The sequence below is a fragment of the Aptenodytes forsteri genome, unplaced genomic scaffold, assembly GCF_000699145.1.
Source record: "Aptenodytes forsteri isolate BGI_AS27 unplaced genomic scaffold, ASM69914v1 Scaffold278, whole genome shotgun sequence".
In the NCBI taxonomy this organism is placed as follows: Eukaryota; Metazoa; Chordata; class Aves; order Sphenisciformes; family Spheniscidae; genus Aptenodytes; species Aptenodytes forsteri.
In genome coordinates, this window is record NW_008795907.1 from 1 (window position 1) to 20,183 (window position 20,183).

At 43.1% G+C, this 20,183-nt stretch overlaps 3 protein-coding genes across 3 annotated transcripts in view; 2 read left to right on the forward strand and 1 right to left on the reverse strand.

The window, feature by feature from the left end:
• Positions 1-587: 587 nt before the first annotated feature.
• MED12L (mediator complex subunit 12 like) overlaps positions 588-20,183 on the reverse strand; it is a gene marked incomplete at its 3' end in the record, with an annotated part of 113,066 nt that continues 93,470 nt past the window's right edge. Inside the window, exons 18-19 of the mRNA XM_009284323.1 lie at positions 1,295-1,442; positions 588-706 (exon numbers count right to left, since the gene is read on the reverse strand). Of these exons, the coding sequence (XP_009282598.1) occupies positions 588-706; positions 1,295-1,442 (267 nt within the window). The remainder of the gene's footprint in view (positions 707-1,294; positions 1,443-20,183) is intronic.
• P2RY12 (purinergic receptor P2Y12) lies at positions 2,390-6,296 on the forward strand. Its single transcript, XM_009284252.2, has 3 exons — positions 2,390-2,423; positions 2,500-2,563; positions 5,252-6,296. Exons 1-3 carry the CDS (start codon positions 2,390-2,392, stop codon positions 6,294-6,296), a joined length of 1,143 nt encoding a protein of 380 aa, XP_009282527.2.
• P2RY13 (purinergic receptor P2Y13) lies at positions 9,732-10,763 on the forward strand. The gene has a single exon (XM_009284321.1). The coding sequence runs from the start codon at positions 9,732-9,734 to the stop codon at positions 10,761-10,763; it is 1,032 nt and encodes a 343-aa protein (XP_009282596.1).

A 20,183-nucleotide genomic window follows, 5' to 3' on the forward strand; every position in this document is an offset into this window, starting at 1 on the left:
CAGGAAAACTAGGTTTGTCATTTAAAACAAATTATTTATGTTCTCCAGTCAGCCACTGATATAGCTTTTTAACAGTGAAGGTTTACTATAAATTCTAATATCCAGAAAAGAACAAACTGTATTATCCACTAGCTTCTCAGAGAGACATACTCTGTTGCACAAAAACACAGAAGAGTTCACTGTCCTTCATAAACACAGATACAGTAACATATCTTATACATATGCAAGAGAGTGGTTAAGTATCTAATTTACCAATGAGCCCCAAACAATGTTGTTAATGGAAATTTATATAAAATTTATTTTAAAATTTTCATTAAAAAATCGTGACATCTATAATAATCCAGAAAGCTTCTTGCAAAACAGGCAAACAAAAACCCCCAAACAAACAAACCAAACCAAACACCCAAATACCTACTGAAGCCGGTATTTTAGAATACCAAGGCAGCATTTTTTCTCTTGCCTTTGAATAAGCAGTGCACTGAAAATTCTTGGTATATACAAAACACTTCTAAAAACCTAGATTTGCTTCCTATTTGATACCTCTACAGCAGACCATAAAAGGCTACGATTTTATACAAGGGAAGTACCTGAGATGTCACCTGATGTTGATCAAAATAGGACAGTTGCTGTAGTTTTGTGAACACGGTCTCTAGGGTTGGAAATGCTTCTTGTTTGGTCTTCCTGGCTTTTTGCCCTTCATCCCCAACTTAACAGATAAAAAATTATTTTGGTCATTTTATATTTAATGGAGCCCTAGTAGTTTTGCATTATTACTGATTTAAAAGACGATAAAAATCTTAATAAGCTTTACTCATGACTACATAAAACCCTACTTGCCTCAGTTTTCATTATACTTGGGACAAATGTATGCCAGAGCATGTAGCAATATCAAAGCTACTTCAAGGTTATTCCAATGCAAAAAGGTGACACCCAAGAAAAACTGAAAAAGTCACCCAGTTTTACTAGGAGGGTAAGGAATATGTATCACTCGCTGGCCAGTACCTCATATTCCAGGCTTTAGCTTAACGCAAGTGTTTACAGCCGAGTTGTTATAATGGAAAATAGGGATTTCTAACCACAGTGGCCCTTTGCCGTCCTGGCGCAGCCGTAAGGCAGGCCAGCAGATTGCACTTCGTGCTGCGGGACTCTGGTCAGTACTTCACCTAGTGACTGTGAAGGGGATGAAAGCCAAATTACATGATCAACATGCATGGCTCCAGACAACCTGCTGAGCACCTCACAGCTCCCGTGATCTTTGCTACAGGCTACCATACAGCAGCGTTAAAGCATTTACCACCCATTTCAGTAGTACTCTTCTTATTCAGAATTTTGAGGATGTCTTTGGTAATCTTCTTCAGCTGATGCCTTGCTTCATCACGCTCCTTACCAACGCCATAAAGGAGAATCATTCGCTGGTTACACTCATGACTTGAAGATTCATCCTGAAAAGACCAGATACGAGTGAAGTCTCTTTTCTTTTTTCTGTCATCACCTGCAGAAACCCAACCCAAGTAGACTAGACTGCAATAAACAATAACTAACTCTTCATCACAAAAAGCATCTCCTGTGGTTATCAGTGTTGAGGAAACAGTGCCAAATGAAATCACTAAAGAGTAGGGTAAAAATACAGAGGGAAAAAATGTAATCTGATATTATGAATTCTGTATGTATCTATAAGGACAGTCAGACGACGCATACAGATGACCCTCCTAACTGTCCCCTGGACTGATATTTGGTAGCAGATTAGTAAATAGAAGACAGTTGTCTAGAAACTGTGTGACATTTCTCTTATTATGTACAAGTCCATTGAAAAAAAGATGCAGCCCAACTCCTAAAATTTTATTTTGCACATCTCAAAGAAATTGAAATATGTATAGTTTATTTAAATTGTAACTGGTTATATTTAGTCTTTTAATAAAAGGTATTGTGTAATGTTGATGCACTGTATATAACTTAAAAACTTGGAGCACTGCTCTGCAAGTCATGTAAGGTATAAATATTTTGTTCAGTAATATACTTACCTTCTCCAAACTAACCAATCACTACTTCTTTCAACTACTTAAAAAGTTTTTAAAAAATAAGACTGTGTACAAAAATAATACTAAAGAATCACAAGGCTACTACAAAAAAGTAGTAGACGGGAGCGCAACTCTACGCTCAGAAAAGTTGCGCAGTCTTACAAAATACATGCTCTCCTTTAAAAATAGTGACTCTGTTAGTAGGTCAAAAGCAGGAAGTAAACCTCTAATTATTTTTAAAAATTCTGTTTCTCTCTCTCTTCTAGAGGAAACAAAAGCAGAAGCACTGAGAGCATCACCTGGAATTTGCAGCTGTCTCTGGCTAAGAAACCAGTTCGAAGCCAGAGGAAGGTCTAAGTCTCAGAACTGGGATGCACAGCTGCTCCTCCAGCCTCTCCTTGCTCCGTGAGATTTAAACATGAACACTCCTGCCTACTCACACGGTGAAGAGCTAAAGGAACTGCAAACAACCCTCCATCAGCAACACTAGCTTCCCATCACAGGAAGTACCCAAGCGTTTCATCACTTCTCAACAGCACGCTACGGTAATCTCCGATTTTGGGGTGGGGGGAAGGTGTCTGATTTTGCATGCTTAGGGAATACTTATTTCATTAGGATTAGACTTGGCAGCTGAATCTGTTACGTGCTTCAAAGCATAAGCCAATTTATTTCTATCTTACAGATAGAAATAAAACTTTGCAGCTCTGTAAGGAAGATGTCAGGGATGTTTGTTTGACAAAGCATCAACTCCCTTGAGTGCCTTATTTTACAAAGGCAGAGATCATGCAGAAATATAGCAATTTTTAACAATTGCATCACTACACACGTGAAAGCTACTCCTTTTGAAACACAACACTCATTCAACATCCCTGCCTGGCTTTCCCAGGCAATCAGTTCAGATCAGACCTGATCTGATCAAGGTTTTCGGACTAAGAGCAACAGTCTTTAGCCCAGCCCCTGTTACCAGTTATGTGGATGCCAGCTGTTCAGTGTTTGTGGATGGATGGATGGCCGACACGCTCTTGGTTTCGTGGAAAGAGCGGGCTCAGAGGGGCGCAGCGCTACGCAGGGGTCTCAGCAGCGACTTCACGCAGGCACTCACTGCAGAGCACGGGAGGCTGCAACTCCTGTGCAACTCCTGCATGTTGGCTCAAGTCAGTGAAGTTTTAAATTTATTTGCGACACAGCACTGGTAAAGCAACAGATTTAGGAAAATAACAGGATAAACTGTCAAATTAGAAGTGAAGGTATACATGAATACCTACATAAATAAAGCTACAAATAACTTCAGACTTTGCTGGCAAATGTGTAACCACTGAAGTAACAGACACCGTTAGCTGTCCAAGTGCTATTACGCAGGGTTGAAGAGCAGGTACTCCTCTCTCACTTTCTTCCCCTTGGAAGCAACAAACAGTGACTTTATGGGGTGCCACATCCACCCTTTGAGTACCCGGGTGAAATGGTAGCAGCCTGTGAGCAGCTGTTCCCGGGGTCTGAGCAGGGGCAGGGTGGGGAAGGCAGAGATCAGCTTCAAGGACAACCGAAAGTGAGGGTGAAACAATAGAATCATAGAATAGTTTGGGTTGGAAGGGACCTTTAAAAGTCACCTAGTCCAACCCCCCTGCCATGGGCAGGGACATCTTCAACTAGAACAGGTTGCTCAGAGCCCCGTCCAGCCTGACCTTGAATGTTTCCAGGGATGGGGCATCCCCCACCTCTCTGGGCAACCTGTGCCAGTGCTTCACCACCCTCAGCGTAAAAAATTTCTTCCTTATATCTAGTCTACATCTACCCCCCTTTAGTTTAAAGCCATTCCCCCTTGTCCTGTCGCAACAGGCCCTGCTAAAAAGTTTGCCGCCATCTTTTTTATAAGCCCCCTTGAAGTACTGATAGGCTGCAATAAGGTCTCCCCAAAGCCTTCTCTCCTCTAGGCTGAACAACCCCAACTCCCTCAGCCTTTCTTCATAGCAGAGGTGGTCCATCCCCCTGATCATTTTTGTGACCCTCCTCTGGACCCGCTCCAACAGGTCCGTGTCTTTCTTATGCTGAGGGCTCCAGAGCTGGACGCAGTACTCCAGGTGGGGTCTCACCAGAGCAGAGTAGAGGGGCAGAATCACCTCCCTCAACCTGCTGGCCACGCTTCTTTTGATGCAGCCCAGGATACAATTGGCCTTCTGGGCTGCGAGCGCACATTGCTGGCTCATGTGCAGCTTTTCATCCACCAGTACCCCCAAGTCCTTCTCGGCAGGGCTGCTCTCAATCCCTTCATCCCCCAGCCTTGTATTGATACCGGGGGTTGCCCCGACCCAGGTGCAGGACCTTGCACTTGGCCTTGTTAAACCTCATAACGCCACTGGGAGAGACAGACGGCCAGCCAAGCAGAAATACAATAAAAAGGGGCATTTGATTCCTTTTACTTCAGCCTGACACTGTTAAATCTGCAGTCAAAACGAGTTTAAATGCTATCGCTTTCCACACTGAGGAAGATGCAGAAAGGGGACATTTCTCCCTCTTCCCTGGGAGGAGAAGGGCAGTTTGGTTTGGGCAGACATGTGACAGACAAGCGAAATGGCAGCCCGGCTGGCCCACATGCAGCACGATGGCCTCGCCACTGGCAGAGTGTGCCACCACAGCCTGTCCACCCCAGGCAGACCCACGTGCCGCGGCCCTTACCAGCTCCTCTCTGCCACCAGGCCATCGCCCGAGGCAGCACAGCTGGGTCGAGCCTGGTCAGGCCAGGGCCCGTGGCCCAGCTCGGGCCTCACCAGCTGTAACGTCAGCGGCAGGGCCACAGGGGCCAGGAGATCCATGTCAGGGCCCCCAGCCCTGTGCTGCACCCAACGAGAGCTGCACTGTCACCTACGAGCAGGGGAACAGGCGACACAATGCCAGCTGCGCCTCCCCTGCAGCCCACCGCCATGCCGGCCCCTTGCCCACTCCTGCAGCGCGGGTCTCAGGGAAGCTGTGTGGGAAGCTCAGGAGGTTAGGATGGAAGGTCACCTCAGCATTTCAGTCACGGAAGATCAAACCAGGCCACCTTACAAACATTGCTACATCTACTGCTCTTCTCCTGTAGAAACCTGACATCCTTGGTAAAACAAAACACAACTTACAGCAGTCAAAATCCCCAAAGAAAAGTTCCCAACACAGAAATTAAAAGTAGACAAAAAAGGCTGAAGTCTTATGACAGATATAACTCACAATTTCATTTTTTTTCTTTTTTGGTTTTACAGGGAGGGGGGAAAAGACAAAGTGCAAATGAAAGCCACAACCAACTTCAGCTACTCCAGAAACAACAGCAACTGTACCAGCGATAACAAAATCAGTCAAGTCATTTTTCCTTTGCTTTATACAGTCCTGTTTCTGGTGGGTATCACCATGAATGGCCTCGCAATGTGGGTCTTTTTTAAAATATCCAGTAAATCCAATTTCATCATCTTCCTCAAGAACACTGTCATTTCTGACTTCCTCATGATCTTGACTTTTCCATTTAAAATCCTTAGTGATGCAAAGTTGGTATCATGGGTACTGAGAGGATTTGTGTGCCAGGTAACCCAGGTTGTATTTTACTTCACCATGTACATTAGCATTTTGTTTCTTGGTCTAATAACTATCGATCGCTATCAGAAAGCCACTTCGCCGTTCAGAACATCAACACCAAGGAGCCTTTTAGGTGCCAAGATCCTGTCCACAGTGATTTGGATATCAATGTTTGCTCTTTCATTACCCAACATGATTCTAACGAATAAGAAGAAAACGCCTCAGAACGTAAAAAAGTGTGCTTTCTTGAAATCTGAGTTTGGCTTAGTCTGGCATGAAATCGTAAACTATATTTGTCAACTTATCTTCTGGGTTAATTTAGCAGTCATAGTTGTATGCTACATACTCATAAGTAAAGAACTGTACAAATCCTATAAAAGGACAAGGTGCACAGGAAAGGCATCCAAAAAGACTGTAAATCTGAAGGTTTTCATCATTATCGCAGTGTTCTTTATTTGTTTTGTGCCATTCCACTTTACTAGAATCCCCTACACGTTGAGCCAAACAAGAGACGTTTTTGAATGCTCTGCTCAGAACACCTTGTTTTACTTGAAAGAGAGCACACTGTGGCTGACATCGCTAAATGCTTGCCTAGATCCATTCATATACTTTTTCCTTTGCAAATCATTTAGAAAGTCCTTGCTAGACATGCTGTGCAAGCACACAGCATCGTCAGAACTCAGAGCACAGATAAAAGAGCAGAATGAAGGAGATGACACAGATGAGACACCGCTCTAGAGCTAAGAACTACCCATACCCCTTCTTGGCCACATACATTTATTGGTGGGCGGAAGCAGCACAAATCCTGCGGAAGAATATCTAGAATTTCACCGACTTCTTTAGAAATTGTCCTACAGATGAAGCACAAGCACCCTGGAACCAACATCACTGGTTGCAAAAATGGTGAAACTAGAAAGCTTGACTAAAACAAGAGCACCACCTGATCACAACCTTCATGCTTGTCAGAATTCCTAGGAAGAAGTTTGAACTTACAGTTAGAGCTGTAAGGAAAAATTAAAACAGTCATGAAATGCTACAGATGAGATTATGAACTGCATAGATTTTGCAGAAATAGCTTAACTTGGGCCAGAGTAAAACCATGACAACACAAGATCTGGGAAATGCAAATAAAATCCACAGTAAACGTGATTTTTAAATACAGGGAGTTGTCACCTTGTACGCAACTGGCAGACAAACAGAAATATAGGACATACATAGATAAGCTATTTATCTGTGCAGATTTTTGGTAACAGAATAACATTTTGCTTATCTCATTATATGCTTGTAATTCTTAATCCATTGACCAATAATTAACAGTTGTATGCCAGAGGAAATTATTTCCTAATCAGACTTATCTTGATGTGAATTAAATCTTCGAATACTTCACCTTACTATATGAATAAACAAAAATGTACACTTTTATAGAGAACAATATATTATATTAGAAAATATACAAAGACTCGATTTACAGAATACTTAGATCTTAGGGAGAGAAAGACTCATGGTAAAATCTTTACTGATTATTAAGGGCAGCTTTTTTGTACTATGCAAAAAATTCAACCACTTCCCCTTTTTCATTTGGAAAAGTTGAAAAAAAAAAAAAAACAAACCCCAGGGAAGTATTTTCAGGTGCATAACGTTTTTAGGTATCATGACAACCACACATGTAAAGGATCCTAGGCTTTTGTAATAAATTATGGTTCATTTATCATCACTGCAAAACAGTTCCAATTCAGAAATATGTTTCACCATCATGCAAGAGCTCAGTCCTGCCAAAAGTCATTGCCTGTCTACCCTTCTCCAGTACTTATCTGTGCCTGGCAGGGCACCGGGCGTTTTTACAACTGATACCCAATTTCCTAAAAAGTTAAAAGACAGTTCACTTGCTTTAGCACTCAGCCTTAGAGTTTATGCATCTCTTATAACCTGCCTGGATGAATTAAATATTTTTCAAAACGTTTCGTGCACTGCTTATGCTGGTATATGCACCAACACTGATTACAATCAGTAACTGGGTTATACCACAGAAAACAGGGCACCATTATTTCCCTGGAACCAGTGCTGCCAGTCACTCCAGAGCACACTCTCCACAACCAGCCCCATGGGGCCCAGGACTGATCAGCTTCAGCTGATGCCCAGAAGGGAAGCGCGAGATGCCCCATGTCCACCCAACGCTCCTTCCCCACATTTTTTGTACCTATACATGGAGAGAGAGCGGCAATTATGTGGCAGCTGCTTTTCCTGATCAGATGAGCTGTTCAGACAACAGATACTACAGCTATCTGTGTACCATACAGCAGTCACTGATAGGATATGCGAAGGCACTTAGTACCTGCCTCTTACAGTTGGGAACAGCGTCAAGAGGTCAGTTTGGAAGAAAACGTGGAAGATGCTGCCTTGGACATCAATCCTGGGGAACTGCAATGGACCATCTCAGCTTTATATCATCCTTGATGAATGAATAGAAGTCGGGTCAGGCAGCTAGGGGCATGTCATGCTGATGACAATGTCGAGGGTGACCTTCATCCCAGTCATCCTCAAGGCTCTTTGCTCTCTGCCAGCTATTTAACACCAACATCAGCATGCACACCTACCTTAACCAAAATGTAGATACTAATACACAAACTTACTGTCGATACAGCTGCAGCCTGAGAACCGCAAAAAGCAATCCATGTCTGCCCACAAAAAGATGGCTTGAATGTGAGCCATTTCCCACATGGCAGCAAGCAAGGAGCCAGAACCCTAAGTCACATCAGCTGACAGAAAAATACAAGACAAATCACATGACTCAGTTAAACTTATACAAAAGCTTCTGTTTACAGAGAAATGCACTAGATTCCAACATTATACATAATAAACACATAATAAATACAAAGTATACCATGCAGCAGCAGCAGCTTCTGCCAGAACCAGAAAGTGGCTGTAACCAGCACGCTGTATCACCTGGCTACACTGACACCAAAATAAACCAGAAATCCCATTCTGGAGGTCAAGATCAAGCTCTGGTTCATGTGTCAATATTAACAGGTTACAGAGGGAGGGTACAGTTTCTGAATATGTCAGTGCACAGGATTCTGTAGCCGAGTAACCCACTGTAAGGGTGGCTCTGAGCAGACGTTTTGGTCACACATTTGATGATGACTAGTGCTGTCCAGAACAGGGGAATTCACACACACAAACAAGAACTCAGAGCTACATTTGAGGATTATCCTGGAAAACTGTCAGGAAACACTCTGTTTGTTCATCCCACGTCTCTAAAGGAGCCAAATCATAACGGCACAGTGTAGGTGCCATCAGGTCTGCCCCACACAAACAAAAAGCCAGAAAATGTGCCTGTCTTGATGGATATGGTAATTTTTTTATTAGTATAGGAGAAGGTAGTGTACTTTCTGACAGAGAGCAAAAGGAAGAGAGAAAAGCAACAGCAAACATGATTAACAAACTCAGGCGATACATGAAAATGAGGAAGGAAACAACAACCAACACCAACAGAAAAAGTCTCGTCTTTCTACACATTTCCCCATTCTTAATACTTTGCTCGAGGCTTCTGTCAGCAGAGGAACAGCAGATGAACCGGAGATAGCCAAAGACCCCTCTCTGAAACAGTTGCTGCCAGGTTTGCTCAGGTACTTGCACAATCAGAGCGTTCATGTGGTGTGATGGGGCACTTGGTCATCTGGCTTTCAGATGTAAGAGGCTGATAACCAGCAGTATGCATCTTATTTTGAAAGTGTTATTTAAATCTGTGCTGAGAATGGAAAAATGGTGTGTGCTTGGTAAGAAATACCAGAAGTCACTTCCCCAGAAGCACCTTGCTTTTGGGCCACAACTGTAAAATTTCTATTCAATGTTAAAATACATTTCCATGTAAAGACAAATGGTGCTTTAGGCAATCTGCTGTTATACCTTGCTATTATATTATCTTAGACCTCCATAATGAATATATACCATTTTCGCTTTTTATTAATGTTAGTTTGTAAACAGCTTAAACTTAGGAAAATATTTAGATTTTCTATGAACTAGAAGAGAAATCCGTCGGTCTATTTAATGCACGTTCAGGTTTTGTATTTATTTGTGTAAACCTGCCAGTCACTGCAAGGAACATGCAATTTTAAATACAGAATGTTATGTTTTATGTTTTTTCTCTCCTTTTCACCCAAGTTATTTCAAACAATGGGCGACTTTGCGAACGAGAGTATTGTCAGTAACTCCACTGGAGCACCCTACTCTGCACCGTGCCACCGAGACACCACAGTCACCCACCTGGTCTTCCCAGTACTGTACACACTCATCTTCCTTCTGGGACTCGTACTGAACAGCCTGGCTTTTTGGGCTTTCTTCCATATTCCAAGCACATCAACTTTCATTGTCTACCTGAAAAATATCTTAGTTTCTGATTTTATAATGACCCTGATGCTCCCTCTGAAAATCCTGACGGACTCTGGCCTGGGACCATGGCAACTCAAAGCCTTTGTCTGTCGCTTCTCAGCCGTAGTATTTTATGACACCATGTATATTAGCATAGTGCTACTTGGTCTCATTGCTTTTGACAGATTTCTCAAGATTGTGAGACCTTTTGGGAAGTTCTGGGTGCAAAAACTGTCCTCAGCAAAGATTCTTGCGGGTCTGGTCTGGCTCTTCTTCTTTGTTCTCTCTCTGCCTAACATGATCTTATCGAACAAGAAAGCAACGCCCCAATCTGTGAAGAAGTGTGCCTCGTTGAAGAATTACTTCGGACTCAAATGGCACGAAGTTGTCAATTATATCTGTCAATTCGTCTTCTGGACTGTTCTCATCCTCATGTTTCTATTTTATACAATTATTGCCAAAAAGGTATATGTGTCTTACAAAAAAACACAGAAGACAGACAACAAAAGCGAACAAAGGATCAAGGGGAAAGTATTCATCATTTTTACTGTATTTTTCTTATGCTTTGCCCCCTTTCATTTTAGCAGGGTTCCCTATACTCTGAGTCAAACAGCCACCCGAATGGACTGCCGTTTGCAGAACCACCTCTTTGTCGCAAAAGAAAGCACTCTGTGGCTGGCTGCCACAAATGTCTGCATGGACCCCCTGATATACATGTTCTTGTGCAAACCATTTGTAGAAAAGGTTTTATGCAGGAGAGTAAAGACATTTCGGAAAACAGTTCATACAAATCCAAAAACAGAACTGATCACACGAATGTCTGCTACTGAATCTTGATTCTGCAGCTTCACGCTCTACAGTTTCTGCATATTCATAGAGAAGTTAACAAATAATTTGTTTTACTTCTGCTGTAGAAAATGAAAGGGCGGTTGTACTGTAATATTAATACTTAATAAAAACAGCACAATGGATTTCCCTATTTATGCTCACTGTTTAGCCTTAATAGGCAAAAAGCTGTCACTCAAACTGCCGGCCCCAATCTAACACCGATCTTCCCAAGCTGTGCTCTCTCATTGACACCACCATCATTAATCAAAGCTGTGGAAGCCCAGCCGTGTCTTGGTTGTGCCTGCCCAGCCACAGTACTGCTACACTCACACCACAGAGATCTGTATTACCTCGGAGTCACTCATGCAAGTTCACAGACATAACCACATCGGTCTGAATAGAAAAATAGCACTGATCATGCATAAAACTAACAGAAATCAGTTTGTAGTCTTGCATTTCTGTGCTGGCTCTGCAAAGCTAATGAGAACAGAGGTTTTTCTGATTTGGTCACTAAATCATGTCCACCTCATAGAATACAGACAAACCGTAGCCTATGAATTAAAATACCTTCATATAACTTAAGACAATCTACAGAATAATTCTATCTGCTTTAAACAAAAAACACTTACTTGTTAACACTTAAGCAGCTTACTGACTATGGCTGCTTCTAAGGACAATTTAGCTTTATTTGGGCTTAAAACCCAGAGCTGTTGATTTTGTACGTCAGTAATTCTTACACTGGGTGTCAGCTCGGCTGGCACGTCACAGGGCAGGGAAGAGGAGGAACTGTACTTCACAGAGCGAAGAAGGACACAGTCCCTCCCCGTCCCTACCCACCTTTCTCACAGCCGTAATTACTTTCCTACCGCCTACACTGTTTCACTATCCTTCCTCTCCACTCCCAGCGGGGACTTTGGTGGAGGACGCAGTCGGCAATACACCAGCGTCCCCCCAGAGCACACTCCTTATCCGGGCTAGCAGAAGACCCAGGACTGCTTCCCCTGCAAAGGGCACCCCAGAGCCGCGCAGCATTCACCCCTACCCTACCACTCACCAGAGGGGAACAGCCAGAAATGTTCCCCTGGGTGGCACATTCACTCTTCCCAGTCCCAACGATGGGCAAAGAGAAGGCAGCAAGCAACGCTGCCTAACCCTCCCCGTCCAGAAAATCCCTCTCCACCCAGCTCACCGCACCATTCACAGAGGTCTCCTTTAGCTATCCCACAGGGGAAGTCCAAATGGATGTGCCTAAAGAGAAACTGCTTTCTAACTGAAAATCCTGGAATTTATTTCACTATTGTACGACATGAAAGACATACCAACCATTTATTGACTACAACTCTACAACTCTCATATTATAAAAACTGTTAAACTTTCCTTAGCCCTCAGCAATGCTTCCTTGCTTCTCAAACAACACGTTCCTACTGCTACTTGCCCCCCCGACATACCTGCCACCCCAGAGGACTACCTCTGCATCATGCACTGCTCAGGTGACATGGCATTGCAGAAAGGGCCCCAGGGAAAGCACCACAACTTGCTCTCTTCCATCAGCCCTATTGCCTGTTGGAACTCCCATCACCCCTCCTGCCTCCCGCCCCGTACCCGGACACTCATCTCCTGCTGCTTTGTGACACTGTGGAGCTGAAGTGTGAGAGTCCCCAGCACCTTGCTGAGAAAACAGTCAGAAAACTGCTTAAAGAAATGAGTCTGAAAATGTTTCTCTAAGCCTCTTGATATAGTACAGCAGCTAACATAGTGACCAGAGCTAAACATCAGGAGAAGACAGTTTGTAAATCAGCTGTGATCTTCCACCAGGCAGGTGCCCATGGAAATCTGTGTTCCTGAGCTTTGGGTATATTAGGGAAGAAGTCAGCACTAAACTTTGCAGCTCGGTCCTCCCTCTTCCAAATGAATCACACCAGCATAGCTAATACGGAGGTCCTCAGGACTCTCAGCACAGACTTACATCCAGCTCTGGATTTAAAAGTGGAACTCTGGCCCATTATTCTGGCTATTACAAAGACAGACAGTAACATAAAATGAGCAATATGGCAGTGATAAACTATGAAAATGCTGAAGAACAGAAAACTTATTCAACTGTGGAAGTTTTTTTTGTTTTCCCATTTCTACTGCTTGTAATACAAGGCTCATTTAACGCTGTGCACAAACACATACTGGCAGTACACACAGTTAAGTACTAAGATCCTGCATGTAAGGGTGGGTGTAACCACAAAATGGGCTGAGTTGCTCCTTAAATAAGGGGTGTGCCAAAGGTTTCAGAGGAGTCTTAATCATCTGTTTTTCAGCTGCTGCTTCTTAGGTAGGTAAAAGGGAGCCAGAGTTACCAAACTCTGGAGCAGAGAAATGCAAGGTGACTGCAAGGATAAGACATCTGGTTGATCCACTTAAATAAAAAAAGTCCCTCAAAATTCTAACATTTGGGATTTTGCACTTTTTTCTGCAAGTTTTTAGATCCCTGCCTCCAGATGGAAGTAAGAATCGTAACAGTTAAAATGCCTCAAAGTTTAGGTCTCTGCTTTCTAAGGCTCAAAAAAATAACCAAAGTAATATTTTATATTTTACACCTAACCAAAATGGAGACATGTTTTGAGAACAGACTTCCCTTCAAGATGAGGAAGCCATCAGCCTAGACCAGAGGTAGAGTACCAACAGCATGCCATAGAAAGCTGCTCTTCTGGGCTGTCCAGATTTCTTTAGCGCAGTCAAGGAATTTATGTAATTCAGACTAGTGTATTCAATACAACAGTCACCATTTTTCCAAATCTGACTTTTTTTCCCAGCTTAACTTGGAAAGGCTGGTACTGACACTTGTGCCCCAGGAGCTGCTAAGAGAAATGTTTGCTTTTCCTAGATTCAGCAGTTGTACAAGACAGAGCAAACGCATGTAACATTTCCACCTTACGCATGCCTACTCCAGTCCATCACCACCATGAGGCAGCAGCAGGGCTTTTCCTTTCCACATCCAAATGTTCATTTGCTTGGCTTGTCTATGCTCCAGACTAGAAGCAACAGACAACCTAGAAACTGGAAAACTGGCACCAGGCCTTAAACTTGTTCAGACAAATGAACCTTATTCCAGGCTTCTATGGTCCAGGATTCACACAAAAACTATTGACACTTATTCTAAACATTTTTACAGGTTGCTGGGTTCCCAAAAGGGGAACTATAGGGCACTAGGCAGTCGAGTTTTGTAGGAACTGAATCTTATTTGGGTACACAAAGGCTTACATATATTTATTTGTATTTTTTATTTTACTTGCGTTTCAGAAAAAGGAAACCTATTATACCTTTGCCTAATACACGCACCATCCAGCCTTCCAGATTTTGTATCATACTGCCTCTCCTCAGAGGGACAGCAAGTTAATTCCTGAATGCCTAAAGACAAATTCTGCACTTCATACACGTCCTGACTCTTGGGCACAGCGATACGCATCCCTCTATCAAGGCTCCTACAACTCCGAGTACTGAGAAAACTCTCATAACATACAGCAGTACTTCAATTAATTACAAATGCAAAACAACAATTTGCATCATGAACAAGAGCTAGGAAGCCAAGTTGAGCAACGAAGATATTACCCATATGATTACACACAAACACACAGAGCCAGCAGGTTGCATGTGAAAACTAAACGCACTAGGATAGACCTAAGTCTGTAGACAGGATCAGCCAGCCAAGGTGTATAACTTCAGGTTACCTGTCAACATAATGCGAGGAACTCGAGGATAGAGGAAAAAAGAAATGAGCTTTTTAGAAGTCAGTTCTTAATTAACTCTTTCCCTTTAGTGACAGCCATCAAAACCGTGATAGAAGTAAACCACGCAAGGAAAGGGGAAGTGTCAAATTCTTCCAAGACACTTCCACTGACAAAAGCACCTCCATCTTGCACATCTGAAGGTATAACACTGGAGGAATCATCCCAGTGTTGCAAGCTCTGATCATCCTACCACTTTTCTATGTTCAAAAAAAAGAAAAAGCCAGTGTCATATATTATCCAGGTGGCTAATCTGCTTTAAAAATAACCCTGCAGTTCATATTGCTAAATATGATAGTAAAGGAGTTCTAGAATGAAGCAACACAATAATTGTTGTAATAACGTCGTTCAGGCTCTTACGAAATCTGAGAATTGCTCTCTAATCACCAGAATACAAAAAGGGACATCCAACCTTTAAATAATGTGAACAATAGTAAAGTTATAGGTTAGCTTTCAGCTTTTCTTTACATCAGAGCTTCACATTTCTTTCGCGCTGTTTTTACGACAAGCTCCATAGCATTTCCTTTTCATGTGGCGGCTAGTCCTGACTTGCTCCAGCCTGAGAACAGCCAAACAACACGTCTGAATTAAAAGCCTGCTAGGGGATGCTATGGCAGTGGTTTCTAACCCATTAAGTTTTACCGATACACCAAAATACAGAGATTTTTAAAGAAAAGTTAATGTGCCACTGTACCACATTCAAAAAACAAACAAAAACCCCCCATACTCATGTAGATTTTACAAATCTATTTATTATTTGACCACTGTTAACACACAAATTTGGTGTGTGTACTCCACAGAGTACCAACTATTAAATGCTTGGGTCTCTGTAAGAAATTAAATTATATTTTTTAAACATTTCAGTTTTCACTTCTAATTTCTTCCCTTCTTCTCCATGACATGTCCTGCAGCACTGTTTCTCAGACCCCAGCCTAAGACAACACCAGCATTAGAAGTGCCTGAAGAACAACAGCGCAAATCAAACCATAACGCACTGTCGTGCCATGTCTTGACTGAAGCCCACAGGACTGAGACCAGAGGAGCGGACACATTTGCCAGCACCACCCCAGGGTCGGAACCGTGCCCCACACCAGGGATGCAGTACAGCAGCCGGCTTGGGAGCGCATGGTCTTGTGCAAAACACAAGTCAAGCATGTAAAACTGCTGTTTATGACCTATCTGCAAATCTGCTTCCAGCCCTCAGCTATGGCACTCAGACTTCCAGGTTCCCAAGTCGCTGATCCCAGGCATCTGCTGTTCCTCAGAACAGAGACAGGAGCTTATCACTCTGCGGCTGAGGGGCATGATGTCAGGTGGTCTGTGCACAGAAACACTGGAAACAAGACCAACACAGTGTGAATGCTTTGTTCAGTGCCCAAGCTGTGAAGTCTCTGCTCCTCTAAGGACCTCTGACACTGGAATTTTGGGTTGTACAAACATCCCAGAGAAGGAACATCTATTACGAGATATCTCGATGGAAGAGAGAGGTGGATTTCTCCTGCAACTTCTGCAATGTTCCCCAGAAACGTCAGAGAGGTCTTCTCTTCAGGAAACCTGAAGGACTACCTATGTGGCCTGCAACAAGCGGGTGTCCACTGTGGCATCTGGATGAGTGTTCAGACATAGCTCTCGAGAGCCAGGTTTCTGAAAGAAGGGAATTTTGAAGGGTCTAATCCCAGCCAATTTTCGAGAAGCCAGCACGAGAACCCACCTTCCCTCAACTCTGCCTCGTGAAGAGTCATCCAGAGACAGGACACAGATTGACAGCACCAGAACTGTGAGCACTGTTCACATCACTCATCTCCAGGGCCCATGTGCCTGCAGCAAGTCACTTACAAGCTAGCCTGATCTCCAAGTGGCTCCTTGAAAGGATGCAGTATCTGAGGGGTGAACCGAACAGCATCAAATGGGAAACTGGCCTGAGATATGTGGTGAAGATAATCTGTGTGCAGAACAGCAGCCACAGACCATGACACTACCAGCTACATCTAGTACTGGAGTCCATTGCACAATCAGGTCACACAAGATACAGACAGAAAATCACCGCTGGTAATACCCGTGGGAAAAGACCGAGAAGTCTTCACGTTGTCAGAGCTAAACTCACAGAGCTCTAACACAGGCACTGACAGGTCTACATTGCAACAAAGCCAAAGAATAGACCCTTTGGACAATGGTTGTTTTACCACTGGAGAGGAGAGGAGACCACAGTGAAAAAGTGGTGCTAAGGTAAGATGCAAAGCTGCGTATAACAGGTCTGACTTGAGCATCAAACATCTGGTATTGGGGAATAGATCTGAGAAATCCCCAAAAGGGCAAAGAAACAGACATTCAAATGAAATCCCCCAAATTCTCAAAAGGAAAGAGATGAGGCCAACCCCAAAATCAGCACAGAATTTGCACAGCACCCTGTCCTCAGGTAAACCAGACCGTGCTGAAAGTCAACCAAAGAGCTCAAAGTACAAGGCCCATCCAGATATTCTCATATTCTCCCAGCACAGCCACAGGAGAAAGGGCAAGATAGTTAAACAGCCTTGTACACTCCCCAGAGGAAGAATGAGGTCTCCACTTAACAGAGAGCGAAGACAGTGATTTACAGAGACAGGAGTGAAACACCTCAGAAGAGATTTAATGCTGAGAAATCATAGCTACATGGCTGTGCAGTGAGCTGTACCGTACCTGAGCTGTGCTAACTGATAGCACTTACCACTGTATCCCAGGGTGGCTCTCACTGCCCTCTCCACGGGATAACTTCTCAGCTCAAAGAAGCAGCCTGCAAGACCATCAGTCAGGCACATACTCCTGTCTTACACAAGCTCCACTGAGAAGAGAGAACCAGATCACCACAAGTAATGTTAGGGTGGAAAATGACTGAAAGCCACTGAGGAGGTGAACCAAAAATTGGAAGGAAAAACAGAAGGCACCATTAGTCTAGAAACAAGACAAGCAGTTGAGAGGGGAACAACACACAAGCAGCTGCTAAGCACTGGAGCACAAGGGACAGCTGAAAGAAGGTGAAATGGTGACTGGCACACACTGTCTTATGTAGCCATGTGCAAGGTCTGAGAGAGGCGGAGACTTCGTCAAGTCTCCTCTCCCTAACTGCAGAAAAAGCCTTCTCCATCCTCAGGTGATATGATGTGTGCACTCCAGCATGTGCATGCAATGCGGACCATCACTTAATGTCAAAATATCCAGCTCCTGAGATCAGTTTTGCAGCTTGCAGTAATAAAGGTAAAAACATTACAGAAGTATAACACGTGTTCCTGCTGGCTTCATTTACATTATCTGTTTTGCCTTGCAAAAGCTGGTCTTCAAAGATGAGCCGTGCCAGAAGTCTCCTACGGTCAGGGACTGTACCTGATTCAAGGGAGAGGTCCCAAGGCAAGTGGGAATTTTACAGTTTGTGCACTAGCAGAAATGTGGACATTAGCACAGGGCCCCCCTGGACACGTGGCCAGAGGAAACTGTTCACCAGTATGGGGAGGGCAGCTGGTAGGACCTGCTCCTGCTCCAGCTCCTCACAGGGCTCCACGCATCTGCCAAGGGCACCTATGTAGAAGGCTATCCAGTTTCAGAAGAGGGGGGCTGGGGTTTCAGTCCCTCAGATCTTTGAGGAAAAAAGAAAAAAAAAGTGTATGGAGAAGTCCAGGCAGAACAGACAGAGCAGTCTGAGAAAAATGACTTGGCAGCCATTGCTCTAATAGCATTAAGATTCTTTTTTCTTTCCTCCTGAAGATTTAATGAGGGAGATATATATTTGCTTTCTTTTTAAGAAGGCAGCAGAAATGGGAAATTAACCATTTCATCTTCTACTGACACGAAGCAAAATTTTGTCCTGATATAACTACTGCCATGATTATTTCAATGCTCTTAAGGCACTAATTATCTTAGTCTAAATTTGCGTACACCCAGGACCACTGACAGCAGGACTGCAAGAGTCAGCGGGCTCACAGTCAAGAGTCTTAAAGAACACCGTGACAGTAAAAAGTATGCAGTAAACAGACAGTTTAGTCATTTTAGCTGAAATATTTAGTTACAGACTTAACATTTTACTTTCATCCTACACGCTATTAAGAAGAGAGGATCTGTTGAAAGCACATTAGTGTCTAAATACAGTCAAATTAATAATTGACATGATAATCTCGATTAGCAGATATTTGTATCTATCCAGCACAAGATTTTTCAGTATCACATTAAATTCGCATTCACCCTGCAGATAAAACTCTATTAACCGAAAGGCACAGGCACAGTTACACAGGTTGCTGTAAAACACAACTTCAGACTGTCTGCAACATCTTGCTGCACGAAGGCTGCTGCCTTTAACAGGCACTAACCCACCTCTCAGGTGAATCACTGTCTGCGTCCTGGGCGCCCGAGCTGCTCCGGAGCCAGGAAGTGAGCGGGAGCCGCTCACCTACCCTGGCATGTGAGTCATTCCCAGGAATGAGAAAGCCAGTTGCTCCAGTTGCTCCTGGCCAGGGGAATTTTGACTCTCTGATCAGGTATCGCAAAAAAAAGCCATCGGAAGCAAAAAAGCTTACTTCCAGATATGGTTTATTTAACTACCTTATCGCAAGAAATACTCTCATGCCTACTGTAGTTTCAAGATGCATTTTGGAGGAGTCTAAGGCACTTTCGAGATGCAGCTCAGAGACAAGCGGAAGGCGACAATGGTGACAGGTAAGTGAGCATCTGAAAAGCGTTTGATAAGTTGTTCTGTGAAATTTCTTGTTCTTAATCACCCTCAAGTGAAAAGAAAACAGGAATTAAGATACAGTTGCTGAAAACCAGACTTGGAACCATAAACTGAGTATCAGATCAACTGAAAGTGTGAGAAGTTCTCAAAATAGTGCGACTTTACTAACCTTTTATTCATTCATTAAACGTTACTCGTTATCTTTTTCCCAATGGCAAAAAAATGGTTTTCTACTAATCGTTCCTTCTAAGATATGAGTCAAAGTGCAGGGAGGGTTCATGGTTTCAATAACTTACTTCCTGACAGAGCTTAATTCATATCAAGTAAGATTCAGTAACTATAAAATCTGAATTTGGTATAAAAGGTTTGTACTGTATTCCTTTTCACCTCTTTCGGTAAAGGAAAGCATACTTGAATTCTCTTAATTATATTATACAGAATAAGGATTCTCTTCCTTCATACTTCACTCAGATCATGTTAAAACTTGTCAGGTTCACTGGAAAAACCACATAGCTCCGAACAAGCAACTTACAAACTATACGTCTGATTAGTCTCAAAGTTTGGGAAATATAGAAGGCACTTTCAAAAACCTATGTCATTTAGGGAGTATTTTAGATTGAAAAGGTTATTCTTAGTTATGAAGAATTGAAAGTAGCAGTGCAATTAAAGTTTTTGTATGTTAAAAAATGACTTGCCATTTGTGCATTATAGGGACTGTAGACATCTGCTGCCTTACTACATATGCTTGGTCTGGAAACTCTGGTAGCATTTCACACTTTTTTCCATCTTTTTAAAGAAGATTCTGTAATCTTCTTTTAAAAAGGGAAACCAGGAAACTCAGGCAAGCATTCAGCTGATGTCACTGATTCACTCCCAGAAGTACAGGCCCCGAATCACATGAAAGCCTCCAGCATTTCTCCGGTTACAAGCCTGCTCTGGCGGGTACCTTTCTCTTTGGGT